The 17,895-nt window shown below is 38.3% G+C and overlaps 1 protein-coding gene across 5 annotated transcripts in view; it reads left to right on the top strand.

The window, feature by feature from the left end:
• Window positions 1–17,895, top strand: part of LOC117925544 (guanine nucleotide exchange factor SPIKE 1) — a 70,769-nt gene that overhangs the window by 9,357 nt on the left and 43,517 nt on the right. For all 5 annotated transcript variants that reach the window (XM_034844576.1, XM_034844575.1, XM_034844572.1 and 2 more), the window contains exons 9-16: window positions 18–155; window positions 1,335–1,646; window positions 5,046–5,333; window positions 5,962–6,129; window positions 6,217–6,408; window positions 6,568–6,611; window positions 14,898–14,967; window positions 15,630–15,791. In XM_034844576.1, coding sequence (XP_034700467.1) covers window positions 18–155; window positions 1,335–1,646; window positions 5,046–5,333; window positions 5,962–6,129; window positions 6,217–6,408; window positions 6,568–6,611; window positions 14,898–14,967; window positions 15,630–15,791 — 1,374 coding nt within the window. The remainder of the gene's footprint in view (window positions 1–17; window positions 156–1,334; window positions 1,647–5,045; window positions 5,334–5,961; window positions 6,130–6,216; window positions 6,409–6,567; window positions 6,612–14,897; window positions 14,968–15,629; window positions 15,792–17,895) is intronic.

The raw sequence follows: 17,895 nt of genomic DNA, 5'->3' as shown, positions 1-17,895 counted from the left end.
CCTTTTACCATTTCCAGGCTTGCATTACTTATGAACCTCGTGGCATCTTCTATTTAGATGTGCCCTCAGCATCAGTTTGTCTGCTGATCCAGTTAGAGAAGCCTGCCACAGAAGAAGGCGGGGTTACTTCTTCAGTTTATTCGCGTAAAGAACCAGTAAGTCCAAGCACATTGATAACTATTTCTTTCTTGATTATTATTATTATTATTATTATTATTATTTTTTTTTTTTTTGATGGGGTTATAACTTTTTCTTTCTAGATATTTTTATCCTTTTATTGGTTAACTAAAATTTTGTATAATGTTGGTCATTTTTCAGGAAGATTAAATGTGTACTTATAATTTGGATGGAAATGCCATTTTCTCTGTCCTCTGTTGAAGTTATTTCTGATCTACTGTTGACCTCTTTCTCGCTGTTCTTATTCCATTTCTCCTTCTTTCTTCTTATGCTTTGTTTCTTGAGATCAAAATGCACAAACTTGCTAGAGATATATATACTTGAGCAACATGGAGAAGAACTAGAGGTGGATATTTATGTTGGGTTGAGTTCCTGCTAGTTGCATGACAATAAATAAATATGTTCATTTAGTCAGTATAGCATACAGTCATATATATATGTGTGTGTGTGTGTGTATTTCTAAATATATGATTATATCCTCATCTTTCTTTTTCTTTTTCCTACTCCTCTGATTTTCTCTCATTTTCTTGCACTTTTACACTAAAAGAAGAGGGTTTGGTCCCGATGTTTTGATGATTGGTCCTAATATGTGGTCCTATATAAGTTTGTCCACCGCTAGTCCAATATGCATGTCTCCCCAATGACCTACAAAGCGAACTGAAAACAATATTCTCCCAATCTTGATTGTCTAGCATGTATATTTGTTTTTGCTTCAGGATCTTTTTGTAGGAGTTGTATGAATCCTTTAGGAATGTTGAGTCGCTTTTCTTTGTTTTGTCTCTTGTGGTTCCTTTTCGATAGCACGTATATTTTGTTTTTGCTTCAGGATCTTTTTGTAGGAGTTGTATGAATCCCTAAGGAATGTTGAGTCGCTTTTCCTTGTTTTGTCTCTTGTGGTACCCTTTAGATGTATATTGGAGAAGGTTTCTCTACCTCTGATTTTGATCAAATTTTGTAAATTTGGGAAGATTACTCGTCCGTTGCTTGTACTTTTAATCCATTTTAATGAATACGTTTGTTTTTGATAAAAAAAAATGCTTTTGCTTTGGTTGGTGGGTGCATATTTTTCCAGATGCATGTACTTATTTTTAATATCCCAAACAAACTATTGAATTATGTTTATTCTGTTTAGTGATTCTCTCCCTCTACCATAACAGGTGCATCTGACTGAGAGAGAAAGGCAGAAACTTCAGGTGTGGTCTCGAATCATGCCTTACAGGGAGTCCTTTGCTTGGGCAATCGTTCCATTATTTGATAACAGCATGAGTGCTGCTTCTGGTGGGTCTACTTCCCCCAGTAGTCCTCTTGCTCCTAGTGTATCGGGGTCAAGTTCCCATGAGGGTGTTTCAGAGCCCACTGCAAAGATCACATTGGATGGGAAACTGGGTTATTCAAGCAGAAGTTCTGTCATAGTTGAAATTTCAAACTTAAATAAAGTTAAAGAAAGCTACACTGAGGACTCACTTCAGGTGTGGAACATATAGTCATACTTATTATATTATTATTGTTGATTAGATATAGTCAGTATTTATTAGGCTTTCTACATTTCCTTACTATCATCTTGGTTCTGAGTATTCTAGCTTGTGTTGATTGCAACCATTTAACTTGAATTTTCCTTGTATTTATAATATGTAGCTTACTTCAGGCGTTTGTTTCTCATTCTGATTGTGAGACTTAGAGGGTGTTTGATAAATCAACTTATTGACTTAATATGACTTAATAACTTAATTTCAGTGTGTGTGTGTGTGTGTGTGTGTGTGTATAATAAGATACATAATATGTACTAAATATGAATAAAAAGTATGTGAGGGAGTTTGATAAATCAACTTATTAACTTAATATGACTTAATGACTTAATTTAAGTTATTAAACATATTAAATATGTTTGGTTAAGTAACTTTATATATATATATATGTGTGTGTGTGTGTGTGTGTGTGTGTGTGTGGTGTATGTATGTAAATATGCAAGAAACAAAATATGTATTAAATGTGAATAAAGAGTACATGAGAAGGATGAGGGATCCTCCCACAAATACAAAAACTGATTAAAATGTATATGATTAAACTCCTCCACTATACTGAGGAGACCTATACATCGGTATGGTACCGCATGAGAATATACAAATAAAGCATCTCATTGCTCCATAAGAGTCAACACATCTCCTTCCAAAAGAAACCTAATTGATGCTCCTCTCCTTGCTATCCAACCCCTTTTGTTCCATGCATGGCGTATCAATCAAGCTGAATGAAGTTGAGAGGAATGCCTTTAAAAGCAGTAGCATAGGATAAAGTAATTTAATTTTATAACTTAAAGTTAAAAATGACTTCATTAATTTAACTTAATGATTTACTATGACCTAATAACTTAAACATAATTTAACTTAAACTCACTTTAATTCATCAAGTATTAAGTCTTAAGTTTTACCAAATGCCCTCTAATATTACTGTTGTTTATTGGTAAATACCCTGCTACTCATTGCCTCTAAATTGAGGGTACTGCCACATTTGCTTATCTGCTTTGTTGTAGTTTTTTATTTCTTCCATGTTCTTTCGCGCTCTTTCTTACCACGTGCACTGGTAATTATAAGTTTTTTCTTGTCATTCATACTCAATATATTATTTAAGATTTGGATATCCAACATCATTTTTTTTTTCTTTCATAGATATCGTCATATTTGTTTTCAATCGGATAATATTATAATTAGCAAATTAGATGAACTTCGTAGTATATGACTATGTTTTAATCTTAAGTCTTTGTTTATGTCTTTGAGTTCAAAATTTATGTAGAAACATAGGTCATAAAGTGTAAGGTTTCTTAGAATTTCTACAAGATACTAGAAATTTTTTGCAGGTTCATATAAACTTTGGAATTTCTTAAAGCCAGATGAAACTTTGCAGTTTAAGCCTTGGGCAATCTCATTCCCTTTTGATTACCATGTCTGCTTCAAGAATTGATGTTCTTGTCTACAATTGAGGCCTGACACACTTGATGAAATTGTTTGTAGATTGGTGTGAATTTCATGCTGGAGGTTAATTAAAAGGATACATTTGGTTTTTTGATCTATACATTTCCTTTTCTTCTTATTTCAGCTTCCATTTTCCCACTGTGTTGTGACAGCATGATATCTTATGACTGATCCTATTTGTTCTTTTTTGTTGTCCTCTCCAAACTTGTAATTCCTTAAGACAAGTAATTTTAATTTAGCTAATTCAGAAAACAGTTGGGATTTTGCACGTGTTTGGAATTTGTTTGTGGTGTCAGCAATTGTTTGGACCATACGGGCCTTCTAGGTTATTGATTGTCTACTGAGTTCCTTACTTACGATTTTTTTTTTGTTGTTGTTGTTGTTGTTAGGTTTGTTTAATATGTGCTATGTACTTTTTCCTTAAGGTGGACCTCTGTTTTCTATGGGCAGTGTCAAGTTGTTTCAATTTTATGAGTTTTCTGTTGCTATGGTTCATTACACAATGAATCACCTTGACGGTGTTTCGATCTCTGGTTTCTGTTAGTGGCCTCGTATTTTCTTGTTTTTGGTAGTCATGTTTTGTGGTACTGCTAATTTCGCATTTCTTTGGCTGTTACACTGCTATAAGATGTGATATTATGATCGATTACATCCTTTTAAGGTGTTTTTGAGTTTGATGGGGCTTTTAAGCTGTTCAAGCTTGATTTGGCCGATGTAGTTACCATAATGTGTTTCTGTGGAAGTCCTGTTATTTATCCAACAGTGGTGTACGTCCACTGAAAATGTACTATTTTTGTACATATCATGTCTCTTGTCTCTTACAATACTGTTCAGATGAGAAGTTATAACACTATTTTCCATGTGAAATCAATGAAGGAGTTGGTGGTCAGGGATGAGGAGAGGAATCCTCCTTGTGATTTGGGCTTTGAATGTGCTGCCGAGGTTGAGGAAGTTGTTAGCTTGCCGAGTAGCTTTGTCAAGTTCAGTAGCGGTTTGGGGGTGCCAATCGTGGGCTTTGAGAAGGAAATCAGTTCTCTACTTAAGAAATTGCAATCAAGAAAAGAGGGGGGTAAATGGGTTAGGAGGAAAGAAGAAAATTTTGCTTTTGTCCTGTTTTGAGAGGAAGATCCAAAAGTTAGAGTGTTCTATCAACTACAATAGCTCTCCGTCCACTGTCAGGGGAAAGTGGAGGGGATTTAAGGAAGGGGTTGGAGTTGGGCTCAGGAAGCTTTTGTGTCCAGTAGGAGTTTCAATTTTGGGATGCATTCCTTAGCACCCTAATTCCTTTGGTGGTTGTTTGCTGTTAGGGTGGTGGGTTTTGGGTTTTTATTTTCTCTCTTTCTGCTTGCCTATTGGCCTTAATTGTATACTCCGTGTGTACTTTGTTGTGCCTTTAATATATCCTGCTTTTTACCTATCAAAAAAATAAAAAATAAAAAAAGAATTGAAATTTTATTATCTCTTTTGTATTGTTTCATGTAGCAGTAGTGCCCATGGCATAGCGCTGTTTTAGTGAGCTTCTGTTTACACTTATGAGAAATAAGAGAGCTTCCTGAAAGTCCTTCTAGTGAGACTGCCTGCCAATATATTGTATATAAATAAATTTGAAGTTGAAGTGAAGGAGGGGAAAGTAATAGCAATGAATGGACTAGCAAACTGCAAAAAAAACAGAAATGAGTTCTTGATTTTCATTATATGGGCATGTGTCTGTGTTTTTCTTAAAATTGATCAAAGGCCATCAATAATCCAAACATTGATTAACTTGATCTTGTTTATTCTTTTTCTGTCGCCATGTTTATCATTCATGTTACTATATCTGAGTTTCCTTTTTCTTTTGTTTTTTTTTTCCTTGGGGTTTTTTTGGGTGTGTTGCTGTGTTGGGTGGTTTTCTCCAATGTTTAGGATCCTAAGCGCAAGGTTCATAAACCTGTGAAAGGCATTTTAAGGTTGGAAATTGAAAAGCTCCAGGCTGGCCATGCTGATTTGGAAAATATTTCAGAAAGTGGGAGTGTGACCAATGATTCCATTGACCCTGGGGACCGAATTGCTGATTCCACTTTCACAAAATGCCCCAGCAATGGTTCTGATGGGCCTCAGAATAGCAATTCCAAGTGGAATTTCTTTGATGGAAAAGAAATTCCAAGAAATGGATCAAATGCATTTGGATATTCAGATTTTAATGCTGATGATGTAAGTACCAAACACTTATTGGACTAATTTTTTTTTTGTTTTAGCTATTACTTACCAAGTGAGTACAGTTATCTCCTTCATTCATAACTTTCGTGAGAATATGTATCTGTAATGCTGCTGGTTTTATAAGTTCTGTAAATCTTTTTAAATATTTTTCTTGAACCTTTTATTGACTTAGGAACTACTTACAAGCCTTAATTGAATTATTGTGTAAAATTTTCTATCAAGTGTTTTGGTCATGGATGTCATATTTGGAATGCATATCTAGGAATAGGATAAATAATAGGATTGGGATGATGAAAAAGTGCCTGGCCAAGAAGTTAAACACATACTCCAGGATTTTGCATAAAATGTTAAACAACATGACAGTTGTGAATAATTGATAGGCTGCATAAAGTTATGCCTCTGAAAAAGTGTCTTTGTTATTGTCCTTATTCTTGATTCCCTACTGTTTTAGGTTGGTGCCTGGATCCTGCTTCACCTGTCCACTTTATTTAGAGCCATAATTTCTATTAGTTTTACCCTTTTAGATATTACTAATAAGTTGACATATTCAAAAAAATGTTTTCATTAAATGTTTCTTTTTACAGATTTCATTTATGCTAAGTATAAGTAAATTGATTTGCAGTTCCAAGCTTTTGACTTCCGCAGTACAACAAGAAATGAACCTTTCTTGCAGCTTTTTCATTGTCTTTATGTATATCCTTTGACTGTTAGTTTAAGTCGGAAAAGGAATTTGTTCATACGGATTGAACTCAGAAAGGATGATGCAGATGCTCGCAGGCAGCCTTTAGAGGTAGATGTGTGTGCTATTGTATATTAACAGCAATTTAATTTATAGACTTTTGCTCATTAGTTTCATGTGTGTTGTGCTTCTGACTAGGCAATGTGTATGAGGGAGCCAGGTGTCTCACTTCAGAAATGGGCTCACACACAAGTTGCTGTTGGGGCTAGGGTGGCTTGCTACCATGATGAGATCAAACTTTTCCTTCCTGCTATTTGGACACCAATGCATCACCTTTTATTCACTTTCTTTCATGTTGACCTGCAAACAAAACTTGAAGCTCCAAAGCCAGTAAAATTTTAACTATGATTAAGAAGCCTTAGTTTTTCATTTTCGGTTTTGAATTTTAATCTTTTGTTAATATTATACAACTAATGTTGTTTGCTTGTTTCATTTTTTTTAATGCCTGCATCAGTTGGGAATTTTTATTCTGTTCATTCACTTCTGCAGGTGGTTGTAGGATATGCTTCACTTCCACTATCTACACATGCTCAGTATGTAGTTATCTTAATCCAGATCCTTGTTCCTTGTTTCTTCTTTGGTCTAGAAGAGGATTAACTTCATTTTCATGTGCACCATTGGCTGTTGTTGCTTCTATGCTTTTATTTATCATTTTAATTTACATTGCTTTAAATAGGTGTGCTTCTGCCTCAGTTCTGAAAATGTTAAAATAATTGTGCTGCAGCCTTAGTGCTGAAAATGTTCACTAATATGATGGGGCCAATTGCGTTCGTGTAAAATTGGTGTCTTGGCTGCTCAAAGCTGTAGGGCTATGCATCTAAACTGGATGAAGTGATTTGCTTTGGATGTTTTTTTTTTTTTGATAAGTAAATAGAGTGTATTAAAAAGTTCCAGAAAAGCACTTCAAAGTATACAAGGAGTATACATCGGGTGCCTAAAGCAGCTCCAAAAAACAAAGAAAAACACCAAGAACAGCACCCCTCAACAAGACCCTATCTAATTCATAAAATCTACAAGCGAAGAAGGGCCAAGAGCTATAAACAAATTGGTTCACGCCCAAAGATTACACAAAAAGTTAAATTTAATCCTTTGAACAGAATGCTTGATGTTTTCAAACGCCCTACTATTTCTTACCTTCCAGTTTGTCCAAAAAAGACACAAAGGGGCAGCTCTCCACACTTTTCTCCTTTTTCTACCCACAACAAACCTTTGCCAACTTGTAAGCGTCTCTCTAACAGAAGAGGGAAGGACCCAAGACATGCGGAAGAGCGAAAAAAGGAGGTGCCAAACAGCTCTTGTCTTGTCACAATGGATGAGAATGTGATCAACCAATTCCTCCTCTTTGCAACAGAGGAAACATCTATTTGCCATAGCCCACCCTCTCTCTGGATGCGATCCAAAGTTAACACTTTGTTTCAAGTGTTTGCTAATAAAGAAACCAATTCTTGCCTTATATAAGTCTATTATGATCTAAGCACTTCACATCTTACAAAATTGGAAGTAATTGAATAACAGTTTCAACCAGATTCCCCTATTTGCTTGATTTTCCAATTCCCTCATCTGGTTTATGTTTACTTAGCATTCCGAATAAATATTATACTAGACCATGTAAGTGCATTGAATAGCTATAGAAAATACATACAGATTGGATTAGGGGTTTTTCTAAGCATTGCAATAGGGATGGTTGTGTGACATATACCATGAGAAGGGAAATAAAGTGAATTAAAGTATACTGATTTCACTTGTTCCTGCAAATGAATTTCTCTATTATATGTTAAGTTTGCTTATACAATTGATATCTATTCGACTTTCTTCATTCTTCAATCTAAACAAGAAGGAATGACTTAGACTAGAAGGCCTTAACAAAAGAGAACCAATCTTTTTGGTTTTCACTTGATTAGTTTTGGGTTTTCGACCCTTTTCATGTGACATTAATGTCTTCAACTTAGAGCTTACTTACTTTGGGAGTGGGTTAGATTGTATAGTGGGGCTAGATCCATGGTGTTGATAGACTTTGTAGATTGGCTAGGATCTATGTAAAGCACTGTTGCAACTTTTTGGGCCTTCGAGCTTTTTTGATTATTGGGTCTCTTTGTATACACTATGTATGCTTTTCTTTTTTTAATGCACTTTATTTTACCTGTCAAAAAAAACTTAGAGCTTGCATCTTTCTTGAACCTCTCAAGGGTACTTTTTTTTTTTCTTTTCTTTGGCTAGGAAACTCTTTTTTTTTTTTTTTGATAAGTCAAAAGCAATTTGTATTAAGAAAGTTAAAAGAAGTACACCTGAAAGTATACACGATGTATACAAGGCTTGAAGGCCAAAAAAGAGAAGGAAAACACAAAAACCACCACCTTACTTTCACCCCAACCAATCAATGAAATCAAGTAAAGACCATGAGGTAGAGCCTACATTAACCTTGACCCAATCCAAAAAGATGTACAAAAAGGACCGTAAAATAGCTTAGTCCGTTAGTTCGGTGTCTTCAAAGGCTTTTCTATTTCTCTCATTCCATAAGGTCCAAAATAAACACAATGGGGCTGCATTCCACATTTTTTTCCTTTTCTTCCCAACAAAAGAGCTGTGCCAACTAAGTAAAGAGTCCTTGATAGAAAAGGACATGACCCCACTGAACACCAAAAAGAGCAAAGATGAGCTGCGAAATCATGGTTGCCTTGGGACAATGAAGAAGTAAATGGTTTGCTGATTCCTTTTTAGCTTTACACAGAAACCACCTACTTGGTAAAGACCAACCCCTCCATTTTAGTTGATCCATAGTTATAATTCTCCCCCAAAAAGCTTCCCAAGAAAAAAAGCTAACCTTCTCCAGTACCTAAGGATTCCAAACAATGCTTGAAGGGAACTCTCTAGCATTGCAAGGAGCTAGGGAGGAGTAAAAGGACTTGATAGTGAAGAGGCCTTTCTTTGATATCCACCAATTTATGACATCCTCATCATCCCTTCTAAGCATTTGTCCGTTTAATCTTCTAAACAGAGCTTCCACCTCTCTCATTTCCTAATCATTGTGAAAACTGGGTTCCAATGACCCACTTCCCCTATCCCATCCCACAATTGGGCAGCCCAAGCTTCTCTAGAGAAGTCTAATGAGTACAAGCTTGGAAAATTCTCTTTCAAGGAATTCTCTCCACACCACCTATCCTTTCAGAACCGCACTCTTCTACCATTCCCCACCTTAAAAGACACCCTTTTGCTAAACTCCATCCACCCATTCCTGATGGCCTTCCAAAGACCTACACCATGACCTTCCCTTGAAGCACCAAAACACCAACCTCCCTCTTCCTCTCCATATTTCCTTACAATCACCTGTTTCCAAAAAGGCTCGTTCTTAGAAGCATACCTCCAACACCATTTTCCGAGAAGAGCCTTATTCAACAAGGAAAGATTTTTGATGCCCAAGCTCCTGTCCTTTTTCTCCATGCAAATGAACCAATTCACCAAATGAGGTCCTATTCTGGAGCTCACCTCCCCCCCAAAGAAAGATTTCGTTGCCTAGGAAATTCTTTTGAATCCTTTGACACTATCTTGCTAATGACCCCTATTCCCACACTTTAAACTGCTTAGTCTAAATGAACCTCAAAAGCGCTTGATACAAAGGATAGTTTTAAAGAGATGGCCTTACAAGATTTTCTCACTAAATCTATACATTATTGCTATTATTATTATTCTCTAATGGAAAATTTCAAGAAATGATGGGAATAGAAATAAAGTTAGTAAAAAAATGTTTTCATGAGATCTTCGTGCCATGGCCACAAAGTGAATAGCACTAAAATGAGAAACATACAAAACCAAGGAGTGAAGGTACGCTATTGAAGTTCTAGAGTTTTTGGGCAAGGGGTCCTATTGTTCCCTACTTTGTCTAGGTGATGGAAACTTGAGTTGCTTTATTTCTAGAATGATAGAAAAAGGATCAAAGTTCGTGTGGAAGTCTCAAGTTCCTTTCAAAGTGAAGTCCTTTGTCTGGTTAGTGGCACACAAGAAGGTGAATACTAATGACATGTTGCAAGTGAGAAGACCCTACAAGGCCCTTAGTCCTGATATTTGTATCCTGTGCATGAAGCACGGGGAATCAGCAGATCACCTTTTTCTGCATTGTTCCTTGACGATTGGGTTGTGGCACAGGTTATTTCAGTTAGCTAAGATGGATTGGGTTTCTCCAAGGAGCATATATGACATGATGTCCATCAAATTTCAAGGCTTCGGTAATTCTAAGAGAGGGGTAGTCTTGTGGCAAGCTGCGAGCATAGCTCTAATTCGGGTTGTGTGGTGGGAAAGAAACGCAAGGATTTTCGAGGATAAAGCAAGGAATTCAGAGTCCCTTTGGGACTCTATAGCTTTCCTTGCTTCCCTTTGGGCTTTCTGTTCCAAGGCATTTAAGGGACTCCCCTTAATGTGATTCAGTTGGATTGGATAGCGGTGTGTTCTCCTTAGGGATTGGTCCTTAGTGGGAGTTCTTTTGTTTTTGTGTTTTTTCCTGTATTTTAGTTGTCTTTGGTGGGAGGATTTCTCATCCTTCTTCTTGTACTTCTTTTTATATTAATATATCTTTGTGGCGTTTCCAATCAAAAAAGAATGATAGAAAAAGGATTCATCCAGGGCTTTAGGATAGGGAGGAGGGAAGATTAGGGGTTGAAAATTTCATATCTATTGCCTACTAATGGTTTACTTTTATTTTGTGAGGCTCACATTGAGAATCTTCTATACCTTAGATGTATCCTCTTGTGCTTTAAAGTTGTTCCTATATCAAAGACAAATTTGGAGAATAGTGTGTTCATTCATAAGAATTCTAGATGATGTGGAAGGATTGTACTAATGATCCCTAATGCTATAAACTCTTCATGCTAGAATAGGAATCCTAATAATTAGGAAGGGTCCTAAAATATGGGAAAATAGTTCAAATTAGAGAAAGGCTCCTAATGCTACATAAACTCTTCATGCTAGGTGTCACACCTCTGGTTATCTCACTTAATTTTTCACGAGTGTGCGGTGTTAAGGACCCTTCCTTAGCCAACCTTCCCTTCCCAGCGTTTAGAAGAACAGAGTAGAATACAGAAATAAACAAGCAATAGGGACACACGAGGTTACGGGAATCCTTTCCCAACTTGTATTAATCACTCTTACAAGACCAAATTGCTTCTTGAACCAGAGTACAATGCACTCACCCAAGGCATACGAGAAGGAACCCTTTCCCCAAACTCTCTCTCTCTCTATTTCAAGGTTGCAGGAGCCCTTTTTAAATGACTAAATCTGCAGTTACAAATTTGAATTCCCTAATTCAAATCTTGGAGCCAACTTTGGTGGTCATGCAACTGGCCAGAACTGCCCTCAACTGCCCTGCATAACCACCCACCACCTAGATAGTGGCCTGCACTTGCCACCCACTTGCATCGGCCATCATCCTTCAGCCAACTGCTTGTCAATGACGGCTTGACTTGGTCACTGGTTGTCTGAGCTAGCTGCCACTAGCTAGTTGCACTGCCATCTCCTTAGGTCTTGCTCGCCAAGCTGCTGGTGAGTCCCCCTAACAAGCCTCCCCCTCTCCCTCAAGGTGCCTCTTGTGACCGGGTGCCCATCAGCATGCCTTTGATCAAGGCCCTCTGAGCCAGGTAGCGTGCACTACCCATCTGACCAAGCATCTGGTGCATCAGTGTGCCTTCCTCACACTGATGTATGAGCCCGTGTCATGTCTAGGTGCCCATGGCTTGGGCTTGTTGCTTGCTTTCCAGCTTCCCAGCAACGAGCCATGACATTGCGCCCATGGCTAATCTTTCTTGGTGCACAGGGCATTGCGCCCCTGTGTTGTGCGTAGGCATCTCGGTGCGAGTCAGCTATTGGAGCCATCAGACCATGGCATTGCGCCCATGGTTTCATCAGCTGGCTCACCGCACAAGGCTTAGGTGCCCTCGTGCCTGCGTGGGGAGGGGGTAGGCCGCACCAGGCCCCGTGCCGTTGCGGCCATGGGGTGCACATCACACATGTCATGGAGCCCATGTGTGCTTGCTCGAGTCGCGTCGTGTGTCTTTGGCACGCCAAGGCCATGCCATAGTGCCCCCTTGGTGCGGTCAAGGCTTGTCTTGGTGGCTCCCTCCTTTGAGTCACCTACCCCTCCCCCTTAAAGAGCAATATGAGCCGTTTTCATTGTTTCTTGAGGAGACATCAATATGTCTGAGGATGCATAATGGAATATAATTTTAATTATAAATTAAAATTCTAAGTCAGCCTTCATCTGCACCACCTAAGTCAGGTGCGCGCGCGATGCCCATTTGGTGCGCACGCGGTGCATGTCTGGCTCGCCCTCAGTGCGCGCGTGGTGCGCGTCTGGCCCGCTCGTGGTGCGTGTCTGGCTCGCCCGTGGTGCGCGTCTGGCTTGCCCGTGGTGCGCGTCTGGCTCGCCAGTGGTGCGCGTCTGGCTCGCTAGTGGTGCGCGTCTGGCTCGCTCGTGGTGCGCGTCTGGCTCGCCCGTGGTGCGCGTCTGGCCCGCCCGCGGTGCGCGTTTGGCTCGCCCACGGTTTGCACGCGCGGTGCGCGTCTGGCTCTCCCGCGGCCTCCTCACATGGCTCCTGGAGTTTGAACCACCAAACCTCCAGGATTTCCCTGCTTTCATCCTAGGCTTTCATGGGTGCAAGGCTCACCCATGAGGCCTATTCCTCCATGTTTAAGTCAAGGGTTTAAGGGGCTGACACTAGGCTACATCTTATCCTTCTTTATACTTTACTTTTGCTTTTTAATAAAGTTTCTTGTTTTCTATGAAAAAGGAAAATGGTGCTAGATGGTTTATAAATGAAGGTTGTGGTAGAGTGCTTTAGAGGAGTGAGGGTAGGGGATGAAGTGGGAGTGTGGAAGGTTATCATAAGTGGGTAGGAAGACTTTAATTGTAGAACAATCTTTGGGGTGGAAAATGGGGAGAGTAAGAAGTTTTGGATGGATACGTGGTGTGGGGAAGAACCCATAGGTGAGGCTTCCCCACGTTGTTCTCTATAAGATGGTTTGACAGAACACTAGATGTAGCAATTTCTTAGTTAAGTCTCTTTATTCTCCTTTGCCATTGAAAGTTAAGAAGTGTTCTTTTCAAGCATGGTTTGAAATCCTTGGGTCCTGATGAGGGTGGACTTTTTTGCGTGGGGAAGGATATTGACGTCGGACTAGCTTAAAAGGAGGAGATGGAGATTCTTGAAGAGATGCTATTTGTACAAAGGAGATGAAGAAACAGTTGATCATATCCTCTTTCATTGTTTGAAAGTAGTCATATGCTATGGCAACACGCTTTTCCTCAAATGGGTGACAGTAAGAGAGGCCCTTTTAAGCTGGCATGGATCTTTTGTTGGGAAGAAGAGGAAGAAAGCTTGGAAAGTTGTCCCCTTGGGCTTACTTTGGATCATTTGGAAAGGAAGAAATAGGAGAGTATTTGGAAATATTGAGAAAGCGGACCATGCTATCAAACATTCTTTCATGTATATTTTTTGGGTATGGGTGATAGCTCTTTGTCCATGTTGAACTTCATCGATTGGTTGAGCTCTAAGTGAGGTGGCGGAGTTTTTTTTGTTTATCCTTTAGCTTTGTTTGGCACTTTGGTGCCTTTGTATTCAACGTGTATACTTTTATGTGCTCTTTTGTTAGGTGCTTTTAATATTTTCTATCTTTGCCTATTAAAAACAGATGAAGGTTGTGACAAATAAATTTGGTGAGGATATTTTATGGTGGTTTAGGGGGTGTAGGAGTGGACTTGGGGAAAGATATCACGTAAGAGCAGAAGACTTTCATCCACTTACCTTTATCTTTGTGGAAGTGAGTTCAAATCCAAGTTCTGAACTGATGCTTAGTGTGGGAGATTCCACTTAAGCTGGTCATGTGGACTTGTTCAACATTGTCATAAACAGAGGTGGCATGGTAGCCGTATTCATGCTTGAAGGAGGTAGCATTTCTAAGAACTTTCCAGGATTGGGAGTTAGAATTGATAGAATCTTTCATGTTAATGATTTCAGTTATTGCAGTCAGGGTGGATGAGAATGATAAGTTATCCAGATATCCAAAAGGAATACTTTTCAGTTAAGTCTTTTAATCGCACTGTCTAGTGTTCAGTGCTGTTTCAGCAGGAGAGAGTCCTGATCATTAACCTGCTGATGTGAAGAGGAAAGATCCTAGTAAATTGATGCTGCAGGTGCAAACAACATGGGGATTCAGTTAATCACCTGTTTATTCATTGTGGGGAAGCTTGTGTCTAAAACATTGCTTTTTAATCTTTGGTTTTGTGTCTCTTTGGTTATGCCAGAGTCATTGAAGAAGGCTTTTTCTTGTCTGCATGGATGTTGGAAGGAGCAGAAATGAAGTATTTTTAGAGACTTGGAGCTGTCACAGCTGAATTTGGAAGACTTTTTCCTTAAATCCCTGTTTGTTCTGTCAAATGAATTGTTAGGGGTAGGGAGTTTATCTCTTGTAGACTTTATGGATAGATTGGAGTTTATCCCTTAGTTTAGCATTTGTTGTCTTTATTTTTCATTTTATTATTCCTTGTATGCTTCCTGCTTACCAAGTTTGTTCTCTTGTTTAGTGTTTTCTATTAAAATTTCTATATGCATATGAAAAAGATAGAGCAACTAAATGAACAACATTTACTAAGGGGATAAATATGGTCTCCCAAAAATGCCTCCAAGGTACAAGCACCCTTTTTGTTCAGGGTTTTTGTTTTGACGTCAGAAATTACCATTCTGTATTATATATGTTTACTGCTAAGAATTTCTACTTTGTTCTTGAGGAACTATGAATGGGTATCTGAAAGCTGTAATCCTTGTGGTTCTATTCAGGTTGCGATCTGAAATTTCTTTACCAATTATGAGAGAGCTGGTTCCGCATTATCTTCAAGACTCTGGCAAGGTATGTTCAGTTGGGTTTTCTTCCTGTTTTTATTTTTTATTTTTTTGTTTGTGGGGGGTGGCTAGATATTATCTATGTTAACCTTTTAATAATGCAGTTGGAGAATTTTTCACCTTTCCTGATTGTATTTGTATTTTTTATCTGTTTATTTGAAATGGTTTTCATGATTTTGGTTTAAGTATGATTAAACTTGCTTTTTTTTGGTCACGATGGGGACAGCTAACTTTTGAACTGCAATTTTACCAAGCTTATTGTTGCTTCCCACACCCCCCCTTCCCCTTGATTAAATGTGTTCTTAATTACAATGGGGACAGCTAACTTTGGAACTGCAATTTTACAAAGCTTATTGTTTCTTTCTTTATTTGTTTTTTCTTTGGTTGGATGGTCTTGCTTTTCAAGTTCTGAGTTTTTATCCTTCTCATACTCTTCTTCCATATGTGTAATTGAACCCTAAAATTTTGGATTAATAATTTATTTTTTGCAATAATTGCAGTGCGTGTGTAATATTTTAGCTCATAGGGCTGTTGGGAAGCCCATATAATTTTATGTGGCATAATCTTTGTTGTTATTATTTGCATTTGAGGATTTTGTTTTAACTTGCAATTATATGTTTTGGTTCATGAACTAACATTGCCATGTTATCTTTTGAATTGCTGGTGTAGGAGAGGCTGGATTATTTGGAAGATGGGAAAAATATTTTTAGATTGCGGTTAAGACTATGTTCATCCTTATACCCTATTAATGAGCGCATTAGAGATTTTTTTCTTGAATATGATAGGCATACTCTTCGAACAAGCCCTCCCTGGGGTTCTGAACTACTTGAGGTAATTCTTGTATATCTTCCTTTCTCCATAGCCACTTTCCATTATCTGGATCCTTGAACTTGCACGATGCTGTAAAAAGTAGTTGAAATCTTGTGTGGAACTAAGCATTTAAGAAAGAAATAAGTGAAGGCTGTAAGTTTCTTTTTTCATCATCATTTTTTTAACTTAATGGTCACTTGAAGCGTGTGGCTCTTCGACTTAATGTTAATCACTCGAACCTATTTGTTGGTTAGATATTTCTTCTGTTTGATTTCTGTGTTCTGCTGTTGTAGTAGTGGCTCTAATCTGCAAATATAATGTTCCACCAGGGATGGAAGGACATGATTTTATCTCATTATATTTCCTCTCTTATTTACTGGATTTATCCTTCTATCATCTGGATGGACTGCTGGATGACTTGGCAATGTTTTAGTTGTTTTGAAATAGGAAATGACACAGGTATTTTGGGATGAATAGAGGATTTAACAAAAAAAGTTACTATCTTATTAGGATGGTGTGAAGTTGGTTTGGTGAGTTGTATTGTGATTCTTCCTCTTCTCACCTTTGCGAGAGATTGATGATGCTCTGTTTTGAGTTTCTTCTAGTTGTTTCATTCTTGTGGTCAACCTCTTGGGTTGGCACACCAAAGCTTTTGGTCCTTGAGGAAAGATGATTTGGAAGCTAATCCCTTTTGCAGAGGCTTGGAGTCTGTAGAAATAGAAGAAATTATAAATCTTTTGAAGGTGATGCCTCTATCATCCTGTAGAGTCGTGTTTTTTGAGTGGGTCACTCTCATCATATAGTCAGGTTCTCTACTCCCTGAGGCAGCCCAAAACTTTGCTAATTCCCGTTTGAGAATGACATTGGTAGCCTCCAATGCATTAACTGCTTTAATTGATTAACCCCTTCTGATAATGCTTGGATCTTGATCCTGATTGCCAAGCTATTGGTAATCAGTTTTGGAAAGCACATACATTCCCTCCATGATCTATAATGATTTATTCAATTGCTAGCTAGATTTTCCAAGAGCACCTATGAAAGTCGTATGCTTTAATGGGTATGTGGTATGGTGTGAACTCTGGCATCAATGTTGGCATGCAATCGTTTTCTACTGTGAATTGAGAGGGTCTCCTGAAACCCTGGTGACTGCAGTAGTGCTCTCTCTAGGATATCTCCAAATAAAAACTTTGATTAGCCTTGTCCCATACAGAATAATATGTTTTTAATCTGAAACAAAACTAATTCATTGATATAAATTTCTAAGTATAAATAAATGATGAGAAATCATTTCACAACCTAACCTATAGAACTTGATCAAAATCCACATGAGCTTGCATAAGGTAGAACATCTCTACACTCCTCAAGGGGATAAAAATTCCCTACAAAAGGAACCCAATGCTTGGCTTTGCTAAGAGACTGGCTATGTTATTAGAAGAACAAGGAGACCGTGTAAAGGAATTGTCCAAATAAAGGCCCAGATACGTGGAAGGAAGTCTCCCCACCCAACATTCCAATTTGCATGCCAACATGTCCAAATTATCTACCCTCTTAACCAGAATAAGCTCACTCTTATCCATTTTTGCTTTCAAACCAGAAATCACATTAAACCACATGGGAGTACGGTTCAGATGCATCAGTTGCATTTGGATTGCCTCACAAAAAATAATAGTATCATCAACATATAAAAACTGCATCACCTTAACTCCCCCTTTACAACTACACCTCACCTTGAAACCAGAAAGTAAACCCCCTTCTCTTGGCTTCTTTTACAAGGCAACTGAAAGCCTCTGTAGCCAGATTTATAATAAGGGGACAGGGAATCCCCTTGCATTAGACCCTTGGAACTCTGGACGAAAACAGTGAGAGTCCTGTTCACTAAGATTAAAAAAGTGGTCAATGACATACACCACTTCATCCATCTGACCCACTTTTGTCCATAGCCTATTGTCTCCATAACTTCTAGAAGGAAGTTTCAATTAGCATGATGATAAGCCGTCTCTATGTCAAGTTTACAAATGGATGCAGGAATGCTATGCTTAAATCTTGAATCAATGGCCTCATTCACAATAACGGTTGCATCCAAACTTTGTCTTCCCTCCACAGATGCATGCTGAAAATTGGAAAC

Source organism: Vitis riparia, chromosome 11 (genome assembly GCF_004353265.1).
Source record: "Vitis riparia cultivar Riparia Gloire de Montpellier isolate 1030 chromosome 11, EGFV_Vit.rip_1.0, whole genome shotgun sequence".
NCBI lineage: Eukaryota > Viridiplantae > Streptophyta > Magnoliopsida > Vitales > Vitaceae > Vitis > Vitis riparia.
The sequence above is the reverse complement of the archived record's forward strand: the minus strand, read 5'-3'. Positions and strand labels throughout refer to the sequence as shown.